Here is a 23,599-nt window from a genome sequence, read left to right as displayed (position 1 = left end):
AGGCTGTTTAATTGCCTGTTAAAATAGTGTGTGCTAAAATCATGAATACGTTTACAGCATAAAATAAGGTAAGAGTACTAAATCATAAGAATTAAATTTCATTTTAACAAAAATAACGAAACAACATTTAAATAAAGTACAACGCACATATTTCGAAAGTAACTAAGATGTTTTAGAGGTAGTTGTCGAGAGGAGCGCGTTTTTCTATAATTGTCTAACATGACCCGTCCATGGACGTTCATAGAGTACATGGAGAAAATGTAAGTCGGCGCTTTACGAATGAGCTGACACATGTGCATGGGGCAAATAATAAGTTGGTACTCTCAAGCATACGACATTCATTGACTATTTCAAAGCAAACATGGTTAGACAAAAAAACATCGTTTTAAAAAAGAAAACAATCACACTGTAAATAACACTAGTATCTTTGTGGAAATTCACACAAACTGTTGTAATCTAACACAACATGTGAGTTTATTTACCCGTTTAATATTTTATGTCGGTTGACGTTCGGTAATTGACTTGAACTAATAAATCAACGATTTCTCGTTATATAATAATATTTCTAAGTATGAAATTCTTAATAAATTGTGAAGTCGTAGTCAGAAGCCTTTTTCTCTTCCTTGCTAACTTTCTCACTCTTTGGCGCATCAAGATCTTTATTTTCAGAAGAACTACTTTTACTCGATCGGTGACTCCTTTCTTTTCTGTCTGAGCGATCAGATCGTTCCCTGTCGGACCTTTCCTGTCGGTCTTCTTTGTTCTCTGTCCTTTCCCGGTCTTTCCTATCACTTCTGCTTTCACTCCTCTTCTCGTCTGTCCTTTCACGATTGTCACGTTTGCTATCGTCTTTACGATCACTTTTGCTTTCGCTTTTTCCGCTTTTTCTATCTCCTTCATGTCTGCGTTCTTCCTTCTTTCTGTCACTTCGATCACTTTTATCTTTTTCTCGTTCACTTCTCTTTTCACGTTTTCCGTCACTTTCACTCGTTCGTTCGATTTTTTCGCTTTTCCGATCTCCCTGATCTCTTCGTTCTTCCTTCTCTCTGTCACTTCGATCTCTTTTATCTTTTTCCCGTTCGCTTCTTTTCTCACGTTTATCGTCCCTTTCACTCGTTCGGTCTTTCTCACCGATGCGATCGCTCTCAGGTTGTCTGTCAGTTCGTTTGTCTTTTCTGAGTTCTTTCCCTTTTGCAGACCTACTTTTCGATTTACTGTCCATGGATTTACTGTCGTCGTAATTACCGACTCGAGATTCGGCGCGTTTTCTTCTCGCATCTTCAAGTCGTTCTTGCAGCTGTTGATCCTGTTCCAATTTTCGTTCGGAAAGCCTGTAAAAAAACAGATCGTGACGTTTATGATTTAGGTACAATGCATCGAATGCTTGACAATATTTCAGACAGATATCTGAAGAAATCCATAACTTCAGTTGTTTGTGCATGACTGTGTTCCAGTATTACTGGTCGATGTATGTGTATTTCTGAAATCACAAACACCTTTGAAAATTTGCATTTAGATGATCAAAAAATAAGATATTTCAAATTAACGGGGAAAAAGGTCGCGCATGACATGTGGACTGTCGACTCTTTTAAGAACAAAGTACCAACATTTTATCCATAGCAACTGCCTTTTCAAGAAGTTCCAGAGCTTTTTCCTCTGTCGTCTGTTTTTGCTGACGTCTTTTCGTGCGTCTGGCTTCGATTATCTCCAACTGACGTAGCCGCTCAGCCTCTTTCTGGCGATTTGCTGTCGTCAGGGTGTTCATTATCTCGTCTTTCTCCTAAGTGTTAAACAACATCACATGAATTCAGTGACAAGTATTCGTTTATTTTGTGAAATTGTATAGTAAACTTGTTTATGAAAAAAAAATAACTTCGTGATTTAATAATCGGTTGTAAATTTTTGAAAACAAAAAAACGGATCAACATTTGTTCTATGCACGTTATCAAATATTGCAATCGCTATAAACATGACCTGACGGAAATGATATAGACAGCAATAGCAAACAAATAGGTTCTCGTCATTTTGCTCTTGCTGTTGTTGTTAAGGTTGCTCGGTTAACCGGTTAATAACCCGTTACAATAATAGGTTAAAAAATTGTGACATGTTGCATCCCTACTTTATACAATTAATATACATGCTATAAACACACGATGAAAATTCACCTCTTCCACGGTTCTCAGCGTCGCCGGCGACGGTAGACTGCGCGTGGTCAGGCTACTGTCGGACCGACGCGGGACGTCCAAAGGTCTGTCTGTGCTCTGACTACGTTTGATTTCGTCTGCCAACGGCGCCCGCCGTTTCCCGCGCTTTTTAATGTAGTCACTGACTGCACGACTGTTTTCCTTCTCGTCAACAACGGAAAGCCGGGAATCAGAAGTCCTCGTTTTCATGTAGTTTTCGACACACTCCTGTTCGTATCCCTTCCTTTGGTCCTCTGTGAAAGATTCCGTTGCAATATAACAGTTATCAGGCAATTATTGAAATTTATTGATAGAAACCGTTTTGCATGTGGCACATGAAGCAGTGAGATGTATGTATTTGTAATTCGTAAAGGTATATTAATATTAATATTTTAAACGGTAAACTATTGAGTTGTACAGTAAGCAGTAAGGAAAACACACAATCGACGAGCTAATATCAGCAACATTCAACGCCTTATAGCCAGTTTAAAGACAAAATAAGGTAAGGAGCTGTGATATGTATTGTCTTATATATATTTACATGGACTACATACATGTATATTGTTATAAATGTATACTTAAGTTCTTTTCCAATACATCCGACGATAAGAGCGGAGCTATGATTGCAAAAGATAATTATAAAATATATATGCTCTCTGACATGCAGGAAAGTAGTATAACAGAGTGCAGAAGCAACGGGGTTTCCCGGGTCTTATACACGGACTGGACAGAATTTAAATATACCGTTAAGAACTTTATTTTCGCAAATATCTCAAGTTATTGAAATACAGTTGCAAATATCTTTAGTGCATAAAAGACAGATTTTCTTGCAGTTTGTGCCGATATCTTAAGGTTTAAGGATAAATCCTTGAATGCGTCTAAAATCGTTGACAAAATGTCACGTTGCGTGAACATAACAGTGTGCGATGAAAGAAGTAGAAAACCGATTTTTTTAACAAGAACACATGCTTATTAAAGAAAGTAATTCCGATGTACATTTGTATTTGACATTGCCACAGGCAGCATAAACATCTGTCTTTTATGCGCTAGTTGAAATTCTTTAAAAATAATTAAAGTTATTTTAAATAAAGCACCACTAACCGTCGTGTATACATATATTAAAGTTAAAAGAGGGAACTCCACAAAGTCACGTGATCCTGCACACTGTATGTGTGCCATTATAAAGATATTTTAAATTACATGCCCCTGTGACCTTTACCTTTAATATCTCGATTTCAAAATTGGCTATTGTTATCCTGAATGACTTGAAATTTGTAGATATTCTTTTGAAACACATTTTCATACTTGCCCCATTGACTATGAGCTTTAACCTATTAATACAAGTACATTAGCCAGTATCTTACAACTGCTCTTTTTGAATCAGAGTAGTAGAACATGGTCAAACACAATATTGAATTACCAATAACAACATCTATATCGCCGGGTCGGGAATCGAACCTCTGATTTATAGGGCTTCGCTCTTTCAACTGAGCTAGCCGGCGTTTTCATTTGAACCATGGTGTTCGCAAAAACTGCATTTATTCAAAGGTTATGTTTGCTACTTATAAAATGAGCCGCATTTTGGGGAAAACTCAGTAAATGCATATGCGTAAGGTAGCATCCCAGATCAGCCTGTGTAGTTCTTAAAGGCAAATAAGTGACGATACTTGCCGCATGTACGAAATCTTTCGTTTAAAAGAATTCTCTCTCGTGTAAATGAAAATCCAATCTTGGTGGAAAAAATTCTAACCTGATTAGCCTGTGCTGACTGCACATACTAATCTGGGACGACACTTGATGCACATGCATTAAGCCCAGTTTTCCCAGAATGAGGCTCATACCTAGCATTCGGGACTCTGCACGCAGTGACTTGGTGTCGTCATCGAAGGACATGAAGTCTCCACGCAGCTCCATCCGGCTCTCCTCGATCAGGTCGATCGTGTCTTCCGTCTCCTGCTCGAACAGGTCGAGGAGGCTCTCGATGAAAGCTTTCTGAAATGCAAAGTGTGCGCCATTTCAAACAAGGAAATATTTGACTGTGTAGAGTACCGAAATACTCACTTATAGAGCTGACAATTTCAGTATTTTTTTCGACAACCGGACAGCTTAACAAATACCGTATATATAATTATAAGCCATCATTAAAAATACTACAACAATATTATGGGTAATTGCAATACAAAGAAAACACATTAAACGAAAGCGGAACATTTCTGCTACGAAACATGCTGCAAGGTAAACAACGTTTATGACATCAAATGATTCAAACTGCACGCCATTAACTGTTTTATATCGTGTTGCATGTATGATGCATGCCTTTTATTAGATATGAAAGTAATCTTAAATGTATTTTAAATATATCTTGAACTTTATCCCGAAAACGATTCTTGGGTAAAATTTCTGAAGCATATATTAAATACATTAGGCTTCGGCGCGATATGTGTTGTTTGTTTTTTCAGGGAGTATGAAACGTTAATTATTTTATATCCATTGTAAAACAACGCATATCTGATATATATGTTCAATATATGATAACCTAGTTACAACAAACGACAAGGGACGAAAAAATACTGCATTCACGGAAATTTAAGATTTCAGCCTTATCTCAATGTTGTAAATCTTTCAAAATTTGGATTCGAGTTTACGCGTTTAAGAATATCTGCTCACAGACTTGAAGTCAACGCAGGGCGATTGCAAACGCCTGAAAAGACATCGTCTGAGTACAGATAATGTTAACACTATAACGCTCTCAATGATAAGTTCCATTTCTTACTTAAATGTCCAGTGCTTAAAAGTCTTAGAAAACAATATATACAGAGATATTATTGGAATCACACACATATGATAAAGTTATCGAACTCTTTAAAACAATGTCAAAACAATTAAAAATCGGGCAACATTTTTTTTAAGTTGCTTAATTGAGAACTAAACGATATTATCAATAGTTTCTCTCCATATTTAGTTTTAGTTATAGCAAAACAAGCTTTATGTATACACATTCTTAGAACACCCCAGTTTATTTGAACAAGATACGACTTTACAATATGCATATTATTATTACGTATCAGTAAATAGTGTGTATAAATATGTGTTAAATATAGCTGTTTATTTTGTATACGCATATCCTTAGAGTTGCCAATTCTTTCATCATAAATGTTAAATATATACTACTTAAAATAATATATGTATAAGCCTGTATGTCATCGACCACGGTTGACTATATTATGTGTTATATGTATGAGTTCAGTACTCATGGGCTTCACGCCTAATATATTCTGAAATAAAACCTATAATCTATACAATAAAAGAAACCAAGCACAAATAAAATGATTGCGACACGAAATGGAAATGACATGTATGAAGATCTTAACGTTATATGATTTATTCAATTAAATGTGTTCAAACTATCAACGCACGCCGCTTATGAATTTGTTTTGCTTTTTTCTTGGAATGAAATGACGACTAACAATATTCTGGACAGGTACACGTCCGATGCGCGGAACAATATGTACTAGACCAGAGCAATATTGATTCAACGACAGAGTAATGCATTCATATATGAATTATTGGCATTCGGGCGTTATTGACAAAACGACACGGTCCTTTATAATTCCGTATAAACAGAGTATGGATTTCACAGCAGATTTTTCGATTTCACATTCTCTAATTCACATTTCAATAAAGTAATGAATTGTTTATGGACCTTGTAACAGCCAGTAAAGGAACGCTTGCTCGACTCATGATTTGAAGGCTGAAAGGCATGTGACATGTAATATTGTAATCAAATATTAGTTCGCCGAACATTCACAAAGGGCTCCTTCTTGAATTATTTATACAATTTTATAAAATCTATAGCCCTACTTTTTTCAAAAAGCATACCACGATTACAATTCCTTGTCTTTGTATGTATGTGATAATAGCAGCTGTCGCGGCCTCGAATTATGTGCATTTTTGATACGTCAACGCAATAATATTTTATAAAATACATATTAACGCACCTATGACTGTCACATTTGTCAAATGTTATCTTGTGCTTATAATATGGGCAATTGTCGTGACGAAATGGCAGATTTCGATACATAAATAAGGGTTTAAACGATAATACTAAAATAACTGCTCGTTAGAAGACGCTCAATGCAACGACCCAAATTTGTGCGTTTCGTTTTCGTTGTTTATATATTTAAAAAATGTCGTAGATTAAGGCTTAGACGATTGTTCGTGTTTTTGTTTTACCTTATGTTTGCAACGTTAAAATAGTTTGTAAAATGTTTTTTTCCTAATCGTATAACTCTGTTTATTTCGCCATTCCTTTTTGTCTGCAAAATAGATAGCAATTAAGCATTCAACACCCAGTCAACATTTCTAATACATTTTGATAAGCAGGGCAACGATCGATAGATTTTATTTTAGGTATAAAATATTTGCATTGACATGGATAGAAACTTTGACATGGTATGCATTAATATCGTATAATAAATCTCAAGAAAGGATTAGAGGAAATCAACCTGTCATAGAACAATAGATAGAACTATGATTATTCAAATTGATACTATTATGTTCCATGTTATAGTCATGTCCCAAGTGGCACATGGTATGCATTATCGTATGATGAATGTCAACAGAGGTTTAGAGGAAATAAACCTGCAATGAAACAAAAGATAGGCTTTTGATTTTTCAAACTGACACTATCATGTTTAATGATATAGTCCCAAGTGACCATACATTGAGATATGTTCGATTCACTGCCTGTCAAATAAAAAAATATGGTTAAAATACCTTTGATCTGTTTGATCGTTTTATGTTGCTTTGGATTTCTATCTATTCATTACTAAACTCAACCGCGGGATGTCATTCACGTAAATATTGATTAATTCTTGAAGTTTATTGTTATGAAAAATCCTGTAAAATAAACTCCAACTTCGATTGGATTAAAAAGAAACCCTAGTTCGTTTATCTTCATTAAAAAAGCCTTGTTCATTTGGTACGTCCGAATGAAAGAAGAAAACAATGTAATAGCGCGTTTATTGAACTTAACCCATTTATGCCTAGTGGACTCTCCCATCCTTATAAATTGGATCAATTTATTTCCAAAATTAGGGATGTCTAGTATATTTATTTCTATGTTTAGAATATTTCTTACAGAAATTCCTTTAAGCAGACAGCGCAGACCCAGATGAGACGCCGCATAATGTCTTTTTTCTGGACGCTAGGCATAAATGGGTTAACTTTCGTAAATGAAATTTAGATATGGTGTGGTTTTATGGTTGTATTCGGTCTAACCAATGCCTTATACATGAAATAAACACATTAAACCGATGTGTTTTGATACAATTATTAAGTTTTAGGTATGTAGTTCTATAGATTGCATATAAACGTGGATGTGTTTTTCTTTAAAATGGAAACTACCAGAACGTGTGTCTTGCCACTGTATTATTCGTAATTATTCGCTTGCCTTTTGCTTTACTTTATTATGTTGAAATACAAATGTTCTATATAAAGCATCGTCTGATGGTTTCCAATCAAACTTATTACGCGAAATTACCGAGCACGGGTAGCGAAGTTGATTGCCTGGTGTTGACAGGCGTTCATAATGTACACTAAGTTGGAAACTGTGGGGACTCACATTATACAAATGCTAATCTACTTAACAGTAAGCGCTCTATATCTCTGTTGAATCCGGAAACGTGCGCAATTGTCATTACTGTTGATAATTGTGCGCGTATAGCCAAAGCCCCATTTCTTAGAAAATAGGACTAACAAAGCCAGAGCACAATTGTTACCAAATAGGATTAACGTAGCCGAAGCAAAAATGTTTATAAAAAGATTTACGTCGACAAAGCACAATTAATAATAAAAAAGCAACTAAAGTAGCCGAAGTACAATTGTTACGAAATAAGACTACCGTAGCCGAAGCAAAATTGTAACACAATAGGACTACCGTAGCCGAAGCAAAATTGTTACAAAATAGGACTAACGTAAACCAAGCACAATAGCATAAGCACTCTTGATTAGAAAATATAACTAATATAGTTCAAGTTGACATTGTACCAAATAGGACTAACGTAGCAAAGGCGCAATTCCTTATGAAACTAAAGTAGCCCAATAACAACTGTGAAGAATATTTGACTAACATAGCCCACGCACAATTCTTTATAAAATTTAACTAACGTAGCCCAAGTACCATTGCTTAGAAAAGAGGCACGTACAAAATACATTATTATTTGTAAACGCATGCTTTTCGCTTAAAATATGTTGAAGTACAGATGTTGGCTATAAATCGCATGCCTTTCGCTTTAAATATGTTGAAGAACAAATGTTTGATATAAATCGCACGTCATTCTCTTTACATTGATGAACACATCTTTTATATTCATTGCATGCCTTCCGCATTTCATATTTTGAAGTATTTATATTTGATATAAACTATACCCTGTCATATTAAGTTTTGCACTTAAAATCTTACTGATTTCTTCTTTTACACGGTCATATATATGACATGCAGATAGATATTCAATGTCAGCGACATCAAATGATTCAAACTGCACATTGAACGCCATTAAGTGCTTATAATACAAAATGATGTAGTTGCATAACTTGATACAGGAATGCGGCATGGGTTTTATGAGATATGAAGGTTTTCTCAAATAAATAGTTAAAGATATGTAATAAACGAGACAGTAGGTTAAACATGATTGCGAAACTAAACGCATGTATTGAGATCTTAAATCAATGTTATTTATTCAATAAAATATTTGAACTATCGACGCATGTCACTTCAAAGATTCTGTCTGTACAACTGTTTTTTTTTCAACTATACTGTATGAAAACATTGAGTCTTATGGTATAACGCAAAACAATATTATGTACATGTATACGTCCAATGCGCGGAACGATATACCACAACCAGAACAATATTAATTCAAAACCAGAGATATGCATATTTCTGTGTTTTATTGGCTATCGGGCGTTATTGACAAAACTGCAGGATTTTTCAGAACTTCGTATAAACAGAGTATGGATTGCACATGGGTTTGTTTTACATTCACTCATACACGTATTAATGAAATCACGAATTATTTATGGACTGTGTTCCAACCAACAAAGGAACGCGTGTTCAATTAGGAATTGATACATGAAAGACTGCAAGGCATGCCTTCAATTTAATCGTGATGCACTGAACCAGCTAACGGGTCGACGATCATAAAAATGCATTACACTTTCCACACTTTCCAGTGAATTTAATTGAATTTCAATAGTAAACCAATAAGGCTATTAATGAGTTATCGCCAATGAGCAAACGACCTTCATGTATTACCGATGATTTAAGTACAATAATGGTGTTGGCAACTAACCTGTACCAGTATTTAACAATTCAAAGTAAGTATCATGTATCGGAGATTTTCAGCCACTCTGGGGATATTCACATGACCTTTGTGAATAAGACTAATGGTTAAAAACAAGACACTGATTTTACAAAGATTTATTTATAAACCGCAATATGCAAAATAATGTAGAAAAAAATGAAATGTGTTTATCTATATAAACTTTTATTTGGATACAAAGATTAAATTCACATAAAAGAGTATCCACAAGTATACAAGCACCTTAAATATTCGCACGAATGAAGGAGGGCAAAACTGTGGTATCAGAGAGGGGTTTGTTTGAACATGTAAGATGATGTCTAAGCAAATAACCTTAAGCCTTTGTCAGAGCGGAATTGACAAATAATCGCACAATATCTAGAAATCGTTAAAGAAAGTATAGTGACGTATGAGAGTTATTACAAATGTTCTTTATTTTAATGTGTTTCTCTTTTTTTCTTGTTCGGGCTGCTAAATATAATAAGAGAACAAGGCTTTTAAGTAGGATAAAAGCAATCGATTTATTTGGTAATCGATCATAAAGTAGAGCTTATTGAACTCGATTTTTCACAACAATCACCTTCCAGAACTACATGCAATCAATATTTACTTGAATGACATTTCCCGTTTGAATTTACCAATGTATAGATTGGAATTGAATACAACATATAATAAGCTAGCATATCATATATATCTAAACCATAATGTTTTATTAAACGGGCAGTGAATCGAGTATATCTGAAGTTATGGTCACGTGGGATGTGTCTTTTACGTGGAGCATGATAAGATCAGTTTGCAGATGCAAAGGTCTATCTTGTGATTTATGGCAGGTTATTTTCCTTGCAACAACACCCGAGAGTCATCATACGATGTGTATAATGATCTGTCAACGTTTATGCATAATCATGTAAATAATTAAGATCTAAAATGAAAAGAATCGATTCTTCTTTTCTTGCCTGAATATCACAAACATATGGAAATGCTTCGATAGTGTTTAAATTAAAACACTTCAATCTATCTTTTTTCAGCCTCAAATAAATAGCAAATTAAACCAGATTTTTTATTGGAAAATACACATGTTCAAAATATAAGGAAAAACAAAAGCATGTACACAAACGATCGTTGGGATCTTTGTTAAAGATAATTGGTTTTAGCTTAACAGCACAATAATAAGATATATAACTGTTAAAAATTGTGTCGTTGCATCATGCGTCTTATGACGGTCAGTTCATTTGGTATTGGAGGCTAAACCAAATCTTATTAACCTGAGAATATCATTTTTCACGAAATGGCGATTTTACCAGCACAAGATAAATTAACAGATAAAATACAGCGTTAGAAAGGACTAACGTAGCCAAATCACACTATTTAAGAAAATAGGACTTACGTACCCCAAACACAATTGTTTAGAAAATATGAATGACGTAGCCCAAGAACAGCTGTTTAAAAAATATGATTAACGTAACCCAAGAACAACTGTTTAGACTAAAGTAACCCATGCAGAACTGTTCAGAAAATAATCCCGTTTGTAAGTAATATTATATACTTCTAATACTATATCAAGGTTGCCGCAAAGAAATCTTAATGAGCAGTCAGTTACGGAATACCTTAAGTGCCATCATGGTTACACATTAAAATCCATAGGGCGACAATGCAATAGTGCGATAGTACGATGGCGACAATGCGATAGTACGATGACGACAGTGCGACAATACGATGGCGACAATGCGATAGCACGATGGCGACAATCCGACAACGCGATAGTACGATGGCGACAATGCGACAGTGCGATAATACGATGGCGGCAGTGCGATAGTACGATGGCATCAATGCGATAGTCATATCGTACTGTCACCATCGTATCGTGCCATCGCATTGTCGCCATTGTTCTATCGCACTGTCGCCATCGTACTATCGCAATATCGAATTGTCGCATTTGTCGCTATCGTACTATCACACTGTCGTCATCGTATTACCGCACTGTCACATTGTCGCCATCGTACTATCGCACCGTCACCATCGTATTGTCACAGAGTCGTCATCGTATTATCGAATTGTGGTCATCGTACTTTCGCGTTATCGTACTGTCGTCATCGTATTATCGCATTGGTCGCCATCGTACTATCGCACTGTCGCCATCGTATTGTCGCACTGTCGTCATCGAACTATGGCATTGTCGCCATCGTACTGTCGCACTATCGCATTGTCACCCTCTATATTTAAATGCGTAACCACGATGAAACCGCGAGAAAACAATTGTCATTTTTTAGGTTTAAGAAATGTAAGAAGCTTAATAAACTGGATATTTAGTATCCAATGACGATTGTTTAAATACGGGCCAAGAAGTTTAAATTGTTGAAAATGCAGCGAATGAATGCTTCGACAGTTCGGCTTTGTTTTGGTAAACACCACAGTTTAGCTACTTTTATGTGCAACATAAATTACCCCTTAAATTAACGTGTTTTGCTTTGATGATCTACACCATGCATGAACATATTTATAAAAGCAACCATGTGATCTGCATCAGTCCGGTTTGGTTTTTACGAAATGTGAGTGCGGCATACGGTGATTTTAAACTACGCCAAACGGAAAGACATTCTTCGTCTGTGGATCGCCTCGTATGTCTCCAATTGACTATTGATATATCGTCTGTTTCATTTCAATGATGTGGGTTTAACTCATATGATATGTGCAAATAATAATATTCTGTGTTCTTGCCATAGACTGCTGTATGTTTGTGATGTTATGCTGTGTGTTTGTAATGTCATATGATACGGTGTGTTTGTGATGGTATGCTATGTGTTTATGATGGTATGATGTGTGTTTGATATGGTATGTTGCCAATAAATGATATGGGGTTGATGAAATACGTCCTCAAATTCAAACGGTTCACCCTTTGACACGAGATTCATGACTACAGCAATTACATTACCCAATATTAAAAATAATAGTGTGTTTGCCGTTAATTTTACTGACCTTTGTTTGTTAACATAACGCTTGAAACTTGTACAGATAATTATCAATTGAATTATAGAAATAATCTGGTATGAGCAATGACTAGAGAAAAATGCGGATACAGTGTTTTTTATGATGCCAGTGAAGTCAGTGAATACATGTAGACGTTAGAAAAAGGGATGGTAGTTTGATACTCAAAATAGATTACGTTTTTTAAGTCAAAATGCATATTTGGTCTAAATATTGTGAAATAGAGAGATAAGAAACAGCGGCATACATTGTATTTTCATGTCAAGCGACCATCTTGTTTGGTAGTGCCGATCCAAACTGTTTGGAAAAGGGCTACCAAGTGAACATATGTTTAAAATCATTAAAATATTTAGCATTAGATTAGAAGCAAATAAATTGTTCTGTGTTGCATGTGACAAACATTCTAATAAAAGTTTGGTTGTTGTTTTTTTAATCTTTTTGAATAATTTTGTCAAAGAATCACCTAATACAAATTTTACTGAAATTGTTTGATTCGATTGAAATGGCTTTAAGACGTGTTTCTAGTTAAAGCTATGGTGCCCATATTGTGCAGCAAACAGATCCATTATGTAAGTTACTTTATAAACCTAACTTTATTTGGAAAACAAGAGGTCCCTAAGGATCATTAAACGCTCACATGAGAAACTGTAGCTAAAGTCAAACGAATTCAACTTTTGCAACTTCCGCAAAATTGGTCATGTACGGAAGTACCATATCAAAAATTTCAAATCATCAAACCCTCAAATGGGATTGAATTCCGTGTACTTAATCTTTACTAATTTGTGGAAACTTTAATCTAGTTTACATGCGAAAAGTGTCTATTTCAAAGCAAATACATTAACAATAGATGAAGTGAATGGAATAGTGTTTTATATTTATGATTTTATTATTATTTATATTTATGAATTTCGACATTTGTAAAAAAGAACACATATGCTCAAACGAAGACTCGGTAAATTGAAAGAAAGCATTCGACGCATGGGCAAAAATGTATGTATACACTACAGAATACCGTTAGGGCAATCGTGGTTACACATTTAAATCCAGAGGGCGATAATACGATGACGACAGTGCGACAATACGATGGCGACAGTGCGATAGTACGATTACGACAATGCGATAATACGATAACGACAGTACGACCACGCGATGGAACGATTGCGACAATGCGATAGTACGATGGCGACAGTGCGATAGTACGATGGCGACAATGCGCTGATACGATAACGACAGTACGACCACGCGCTAGTACGATGCGACAATGCGATAGCTCGATTGCGACAGTGCGACAATACCATGGCGACAGTGCGATAGTACGATGGCGACAATGCGATAGTGCGATAATAGGATGACGACAGTGCGACAATACGATAGCGACAGTGCGATAGTACGATTGCGACAATGCGATAATACGATAACGACGGTACGACAACGCGATAGTACAATGGCGACAATGTGATAGTACGATGGCGACAGTGCGACAATACGATGACGATAGTACGGTAGTACGATGGCGAAAATGCGATAGTGCGATAATACGATGACGACAGTGCGACAATACGATGGCGACAGTGCGACAATACGATGACGACAGTGCGACCAAACGATGGCAACAATTCGATAATACGATGACGAGAGTACGACAATGCCATATTACGATGGCGAAAATGGGATATTACGATGGCGACAATGCGATGATACGATGGCGACAGTACGATATGACTATCGCATTGTCGCCATCGTACTATCGCGTTGTAGCATTGTCTCCATCGTACTATCGCATTGTCGCCATCGTTCTATCGCATTGTCGCCATCGTACTATCGCATAGTCGCCATTGTATTACCGCGGTGTCGCCATCGTACTATCGCATTGTCGCCCTTTGGATTTTTATGTGTAACCACGATGGCCCTAACGGTATTCCGTAATACATTCCAGAGCGTTGTTTACCCCCCGTTCACACATAGACGCCGCTTCTACTAAAATTTCCAAATTGCTCGATTTAGACTCCGATCGGCCTCGATCCTTTTTTCAGATCGTCGCTGGATCGGGATGATCGTCGTAAAGTCGCAGCTGTGTGAGAACGGGGGTTGAAGCGGTTGCCGATAATGCTAGTAAAATTAATTAACAGGGAATAAATGCGACAGCAAATAGTTGTAGGTGTAGTGAGTGTATAGTGCTGTTTATCAATTGCAACACGTGATAATCGCCACCATTTGACGTGTTAGTTGGGCAACGTGGAATAGGGCACGAAGCCAGTGTCTTTTCAACTAGACACCATTTCAACTAAATACCATTACGACTATACGTCATTTAACTTGACACTATTACAACTAAACACCATTACAACTAAACACCATTTCAACTAAACACCATTACAACTTGACACCATTAAAAAAACATACCATTTCAACTAGATACCATTACAAAGAAACGCCATTACAACTAGACACCATTACCATTACAACTATATAACATTACGACTAGACGTGATTTAAACTAGACACTATTACAACTAAACACCGTTACAACTAAACACCGTTACAACTAAACACCATTACAACTAGACACCATTATAACTAGACACCGTTACGACTTGACAATACCATGACAACTATCATTACGACTAGATGCCATTTAAACTGGACAATATTACAACTGAGCACCGTGACAACTAAACACCATTACAACTAGATACCATTACAACTAGATACCATTACAATTAGAAACCATTACAACTGGATAACATTACGACTAGACGCCATTTAAACTAATCACTTTTACAACTTAAGACCATTACAACTAGACACCATTACAACTAGATACCATTACGACTAGACGCCATTTTTAAACTAGACATAATTACAACTGAACACCATTACAACTTAACGTCATTACAACTAGACACCATTACAACTAGATACCTTTACAACTAGACGCCTTTTCAACTAGAAACCATTACCATTACAACTTGATACCATTACAACTAGACACCATTACAACTAGACACCATTACAACTAGACATCATTTTAACTAGATACCACTACAACTAGATGCCATTACAATTAGACGCCATTACATATAGACAATATTACAACTTAACATCGTAACAACTAGACTAATAACATCTAGACATTATTACAACTTAAGGCCATGACAAAAGACATTTTTACAACTAAACATCATTTAAAATAAACCCATAACAACAAAACAACATTACAACTAGACACCATTACAACTAAACACCATTACAACTAGACACCATAACACAAAGACTATGAAACAACTAGGTGCCATTACAACTAGACGCCATTTAAACTAGACTTTATAACAACTAGATGCAATTGCAACTAAGCAATATTTCCAATTAGACATAATAACAACTAGACAAAATTGCAACTTGAAACCATTGCAACTAGACACCATAACAAATAGACGCTATTACACCTCAACACCATTCAAACTAGACCCCATTACAACTAAACACTCTTACAAATAGACACTTTTTCATCAAAACACCATGACAACTAGACACGCTTACAACTAAACACCATGACAACGTATCACAATGACAACTTGTAACCATAACAACTTGACACCGTGACCATTAGACACCATTACAACTAGAAATCGTTGAAACTAGACACCGTCATAATTATACAGCAACAAGGGCTGTTTGTAAAACATGCATGCCCCCCATATGGGCTGTCCGTTGTAGTGGCAGCCATTGTGTGAATACGTTTTTTGTCACTGTGACCTTGACCTTTGACCTAGTGACCTGAAAATCAATAGGGGTCATCTGCGAGTCATGATCAATGTACCTATGAAGTGTCATGATCTTAGGCAAAAGCATTCTTGAGTTATCATCCGAAAATCATTTTACTATTTCGGGTCACCGTGACCTTGACCTTTGACCATGTGACCTCAAAATCAATAGGGGTCATCTGCGAGTCATGATCAATCTACCTGTGAAGTTTCATGATCCTAGGCATATGCGTTCTTGAGTTATCATCCGAAAACCATTTTACTATTTCGGATCACCGTGACCTTGACCTTTGACCTAGTAACCTCAAAATCAATAGGGGTCATCTGCGAGTCATGATCAATCTACCCATGAAGTTTCATGATCCTAGGCGTATGCATTCTTGAGTTATCATTCGGAAACCATTTTACTATTTCGGGTCACCGTGACCTTGACCTTTGACCTAGTGACTTCAAAATCAATAGGGGTCATCTGTGAGTCATTATCAATCTACCCATGAAGTTTCATGATCCTATGCTTATGCGTTCTTGAGTTATCATCCGAAAACCATTTTACTATTTCGGGTCACTGTGACCTTGACCTTTGACCTAGTGACCTCAAAATCAATAGGGGTCATCTGCGAGTCATGATCAATGTACCTATGAAGTTTAATGATCCTAGGCCCAAACGTTCTTGAGTTATCGTCTGACAACCACCTGGTGGACGGACCGACAGACCGACCGACCGACAGACCGACAGACTGACAGACCGACAGACCGACATGAGCAAAGCAATATACCCCCTCTTCTTCGAAGGGGGGCATAATAAAAGTAAACAGTATAACAATTAGAAACCATTACTTCATTATAACAACAAGACGTTATAGCCACTAGACACCTTTACAACTAGACATTTTAACAACTTTACACCGTTACAAGTGGACACCTTTACAACTAGACGCCGTTACAACAAAACACCATTACAACTACTAGTAGATACCTTAGACTAGACACCGTGAAAACAAGACACCGTGACAACAAGACACCATTACACTAGACATCATCATAACGAAACGCCAATACAACTAGACAGAATTGAAGCATGACATCATTGCAACTAAAAACCACTACAAGTAGACACTATTTCAACAAGACACTATTACAACTAGGCACTATTACAACTAGACACCGTTACAAGTGGACACCTTTACAACTAGAAACTATTACAACTTATGATTGTAAAATAAATTTACAGCAAATGAATGATACACCAAGGTGTAGTAAGTGTATAGTTTTGTTTATCAAGTGCAACACGTGGCAATTGCCACTATTTGACGTATTTGTTGGGTAACGTTAAATAATGCCCCTAGAGCACGAAACCAGGGCCCTTACAACTTGAAACCATTACAACTAGACGCCATTACAACCAGACAACATTAAAACTAGACAACATTACAACTAGACAACATTACAACTAGACAACATTACAACTAGACGCCATTACAACTATACGCCATTACAACTAGACAATATTACAACTAGACAATATTACAACTAGATGCAATTAGAACTAGACAACAGTACAATAAGACTCAATTACAACTCGTCACCATTGCAAGTTGACACCATTGCAACTAGATACCATTACAACAAGACACCATTACAACTAGACACCATTACAACTAGACAACAAGACAACAAGACAACATTACAACTAGACAACATTATAACTAGACAAAATTGCAATTAGACAACATTACAACTAGACAACATGACAACTAGACAATATTACAACTAGAAACCATTACAATTAGACAACATTACAACTAGACAACATTACAACTAGACTTAATTATAATACGACACCATTGCAACTAGACACGTTTGATACTAGACACCATTACAACTAGACAACATTGCAACTTGACAGCATTGCAACTAGAAACCATTACAGCTAAATACCATTACAACTAGACACCATAACAAATAGACGCCATTACAACCAGACGCCATTAAAACTAGACAACATTACAACTAGACAATAGTACAACTTGAACAATTACAGCTAGACAACATTACAACTAAACTCAATTACAACTTGATACCATTGCAACATGACACCATTGCAACTAGACACCATTACAACTAGACGCCATTATATCTAGACGTCCTTACATCTAGAAACCATTACAACTAGACACAATTACAACTAGACGCCATTGCAACTATACGCCATTACCACTAGACAACATAACAACTAGACAATATTACAACTAGATGCAATTAAAACTAGACAAACGTACAATTAGACTCAATTACAACTCGTCACCATTGCAAGTTGACACCATTGCAACTAGATACCATTACAACTAGACACCATTGTAACTAGCCACCATTGCAACTTGACACCATTGCAACTAGACAGCATTACAACTAGACACCATTGCAACTTGATACCATTGCAACTAGAAACCATTACAATTAGTCACCATTACAACTAGACACCATTACAACTAGACACCATTACAACTTATCACCATGACATCTAGTAACCGTAACAAAAAGTCAACATTACAACTAGTCACCATGACAACTTGAAACCGTTACGACTAGACACTATTACAACTAGACATCGTTGAAACTAGACACCGTTACAATTAGATATTATTACAATTAAACACCATTACCATTAGACATAATCACAAATATATGTTATTACAACTAGACACTGTTACAACTAGACATGATTACAACGAAAACCGTTACAGGTGGACACCTTTTAAACAAGACACCGTTACAATTAAACACTATTACAACTAGATACCTTCGACTAGACACCGTGACAACAAGACCCAATTACACCTCGATAAAATAACAACAAGACACCATTACAACTTGCCGCCATTACAACCACAAACCAGTGCAACCAGACACTATTACACCTAGACACATTTGCCACTAGACACCATGACAGCTAAACACCCTGACAACTTGACACCAACAGCTAGACGCCGCAGAAACTAGACAACTTCACAATTAGAAACCATGACAATCAGACATCATTATATTTAGACACTTTTACAACAAGGCATTATCACAACTAGACATTATAACAACTAGACATCCATACGAGTGGACACATTTACAAATAGAAGCCGTTCCAACAAGACACTATTACAACTAGATAACATTACAACAAGACATTATAACAACTAAACATTACTGCAATCAGACAACGTCACAACAAGACATTTTCACAAATAGACATAATGTTCAAACAATCAGTTCGCAAATAGACATTCTAATCACGTTTTTGATGATGTAGTTTATTGTTGACGCAATCGAAGATTACCTTGTATCACGGTAAATACTTCCGAGAATGACATTGTATGATCTATTGATCATTTCATGGAAACAACGAGAATGACATTCTATGCACATTGATCATTTTATGGGAATATTTTAACAGGTAGAAATATTGATTAAACAGCCAATTCCTACGTTTGTTAGATGTCCAAATATCATAATACTTTGAGGAACATGGATGGTCTTTTTGGATGTTTTTATTGCGAAATCAACAAGGAATATTCATACCAGTAGTCATTTTCCTTCATCTAATGCTATGTTGTCGTATAAAGTGTCTGATACAATGTCACCATATTTCGCTAACCTGTGATAGTGCGCAACTATTTCGATGGTTCTAAATTCGTTAAATAAGCAAGAATTGTTCTATTAAAAAAGAAGCTGGACATCTAAAATAGTGTTTAATTTGAGGTCCAATGAAAACACATTTTTATGCCCCTGAAGGAGGGCATATAGTGATCGGACCGTCCGTCCGTCCGTCTGTCTGTCCTTCCGTCACACTTTGCGTTTAGGTTTCGCGTTTAGGTTTCGAAAAAAATCTCATAATTTCTATGCCCCTTCACATAGCAACTTGATATTTGGCATGCAAGTGTATCTCGTGGAGCTGCATATTTTGAGTGGTGAAAGGTCAATGTCAAAGTCATCCTTCAAGGTCAAAGGTAAAAATACATGTATCAAAGCGGCGCAGTAGGGGGCATTGTGTTTCTGACAAACACATCTCTTGTTCTCTCATAACATTGTCCGCTGTGTAAAATGTTCTTAATATGTGCAATATCATATGCCTTTGAACATATAATTCGCCAAGCAACCTTATGACTTCATTTTAACCTATTTAATAAACCAGTGTTTACCATTAGATTATGGAGCAATCAGCAAATGTTTGCATGCGGTAATAAAGGTGTTATTGTATTGACATGTGTCCAAGCCACTTAGAAAAAGTAAATGCCACTGTCAGTAATGCAACGTCATTCTGATATGATGTAAAAACTTTAAATGACTGACAAAATATGACATGCGATGAAAGATTTAGTTCCTTGTTGTGTTTTTAGATTTACTCAGCGGATATTCAGTGGATTTTGAAAAGTTAATGAATAGACAAAAAAATCTCCTTAATGCTCTTTAAAATCCATTCTCGCGGCATTTTGAGGTAGAATGCGTTAACTGTAATGACTCGGGTTTTTGGAGGGCTTTGTGTTGTTGTTGTTTGTGGGATTATATTGTTTTGTGTTGTTGTTGTTTTTGTTTGCTGATAGGCCGTAACATAATTATTTTCAAACCAAAGATATCCAATATGTTGGCGAAGCCAATAAGATTCCAATGTCACAAAATGCGTCATCAGAGTTGTTTTTTCTCTCTTGACCATGAAGAATCGCTACGATACTTGTTGTTTCATTCGCCATAAGCTTGTAGTCCATCGTCTTGGTATGTTATGTCTTAGAAATGAAAGCACATCCATTAATGCGCATCGATTAAGGATCGGTGAATTGATCATTAAAGCAGATCTATACATCGACCATACGTTTCACTTTACAATTAAAAAGTTAGGTGCATTTTGCCATAGTTTAACCCATTTATATATATATATATATATATATATATATATATATATATATATATATATATATATATATATATATATATATATATATATATATATATATATATATAATTTTTTAATATAATTGAATCCAATAGTCGAATGCGATTATAACAGTTGTAGAATAAACTATTCTCCAGCCTTTGAGGTTTGGCTAAGCGTCGCGCAAAGGTTTGACCCATTTATGCCTAGTGGACTCTCCCATCTTCCTAAATTGGATCAATTTATTTCCAAAATGAGGGATGTCTAGTATATTTTTTTCTATATTAAGAATATTTCTTACAGAAATTCCTTAAAGCAAACAGCGCCGACCCTGATGAGACGCCGCATCATGCGGCGTCTCATCTGGGTCTACGCTGTTTGCCAATGCATTTTTTTTCTAGACGCTAGGCATAAATGGGTTAACGACAATACTTCTTGGTCCGATGAGTTAAATTTTATACATTAAAATTGTATGTGTGAACAAATGAAACACTAGTTGAATGAGTTAACAATTATTCTTACCTGACATCACAATTATTTTTATAGAAGTAACTATATGTAACCCTTTTGACCAAGTGACACAGTATCAGGCATGCAACAAGGCGAATCGCAATGATCAAAATCTTGTCATCGTGAGTGTAAGGGCGACGTGAGACGTTCGGGCATTTACAGTAACCGCGCTTTTGTAATCGACGTAATCACAATACTCGGAATGTAACGAAATACACACGACAGCATTGCAATTGCATTTTAAATGCTAAACAGTTGAAATTATAGTAGCGGTCCGTCCCTTAAAAAAAACTATTGCGCGCCATACAATAAAAAAAATGGAATTGTTACAATATGCAACTTCACTACTCAACCCAAGAAGTAGAACTAACATCATATTTGCACATGGCCTTCGAGATCTACCGTCGATTGAATTCAAAAACCCACTGAAATTGCAACAACATACCATTATTCTGATTTTGAAGAATGATGAACGAGTATTTAAATTATTAAATGAAAACTTACTTTGACTGGAGGCGACAGTCCTTTGATTTTTGCGCGCACAGCCTCGTTCTTCAGCAGGGTCTCCATTTCTCCTTCGAACAATGATCACTTAAAAGCAAATCTAATTTAAATAGTTATATTGCAATAGTTTGTTTTCAAACAAAAACTCTAAATCTCTGGAAAATATTATACAGTCGCACAGGTTGGTATAGTGCTAAAATATGTTCTAAGACTCATGTTCAACAAAGTTAAGATCTGCTCAATCCCAATAATTATCACAAAAAGTACTTCCGAGTTCCTGGTGACTCTGTGGGTTATCAAGTCTCATTGCCTGAAATATCTTCAATTGTATTCTGTATTTCACATCGACCTGTTAACGATTATATATCGACCAGCTTTTGGCCATGCAACTCCGCGTTTGCTTATTTGATTGATTTCTGGTGCTTGACAACAAACGGTTATGGTACCTGAGTAATCGATTGACTTTAATTGTTTCAACCAGAGCCATTGCGTTCACTTTGGTACATCGTGTGTGTGGTTTATTGTGTGGCCCATTTGATATTGCTGACAGAAACTTTGACAGATGTTTGTATTCCATGCCCAATGTTTACCCGAAGGAGACCCTGACCTATTTGGTACATGTTTATTGATGTTGGCATTATGACAATTATAGGATACTTCCATTTCATAAGCAAACATAAGTCTCTTTCTGCGACAACTGGGCTTAATACAAGTGCGTAAAGTGTCGTCACAGATTATCGCTCCGTACAGGCTAATCTGGCACACTTTCCGCCTCAACTGGATTTTCACTAAGAGGCTTCCTTTAAACGAAAAATACCTTAAAAGCGAAGTGTCGTCTCCGATTACCCAGTGCGATCTGAAAAGGCTAATCTGGGACGACACTTCAATCACATGCATTAAGCCCAGTTTTCCCAGAACGCGACAAATTATCAAAGGACTATTATACTAAAATGACAATGTGCTGCTGACTGACTATGCTTTTGAAATAAGCTAATCGTGCTAATGCGCGGCAGTTGCCTATATTGACATTTTTTAAGTCGATCTTTTATAAATCAAATAAAGGTAAACTGTTATGGTCGATTTTGTATGAACATACAATTCAGTATTGATTGATTAATATAATCCTATAGAATGCTCACAAAAAGTAAAACTAATTCTGTAAATATTGGATAACGAAATGTTTTTGTACTCTGCATGTCCTCTTGAGAAATGTCCGCCAGCATGATGGATATTAGCTGCGTTCTGGCAAAAAATATGGGACTGAACGCATCTGCGTAAAGTGTCGTCCCAGATTTGCCTGTGGAGTCCGCAAAGGCTTATCAGGGACGACGCTTTCCGCTTTCATGGTAGTTTTCGTTTAAACCAAGTCTCTTC

General features: G+C 36.2%; 1 protein-coding gene across 1 annotated transcript; it reads right to left on the bottom strand.

The window, feature by feature from the left end:
- Positions 1–580: 580 nt before the first annotated feature.
- LOC127831626 (splicing regulatory glutamine/lysine-rich protein 1-like) lies at positions 581–22,291 on the bottom strand. The gene is made up of 5 exons (XM_052356605.1): positions 22,226–22,291; positions 4,025–4,175; positions 2,166–2,437; positions 1,608–1,780; positions 581–1,331 (listed from the first exon to the last, which is right to left on the bottom strand). The coding sequence occupies exons 1-5, from the start codon at positions 22,289–22,291 to the stop codon at positions 581–583; spliced, it is 1,413 nt and encodes a 470-aa protein (XP_052212565.1).
- Positions 22,292–23,599: the final 1,308 nt, after the last annotated feature.

Source organism: Dreissena polymorpha, chromosome 5 (genome assembly GCF_020536995.1).
Source record: "Dreissena polymorpha isolate Duluth1 chromosome 5, UMN_Dpol_1.0, whole genome shotgun sequence".
NCBI lineage: Eukaryota > Metazoa > Mollusca > Bivalvia > Myida > Dreissenidae > Dreissena > Dreissena polymorpha.
This window is presented reverse-complemented; position numbering and strand designations above follow the sequence as displayed.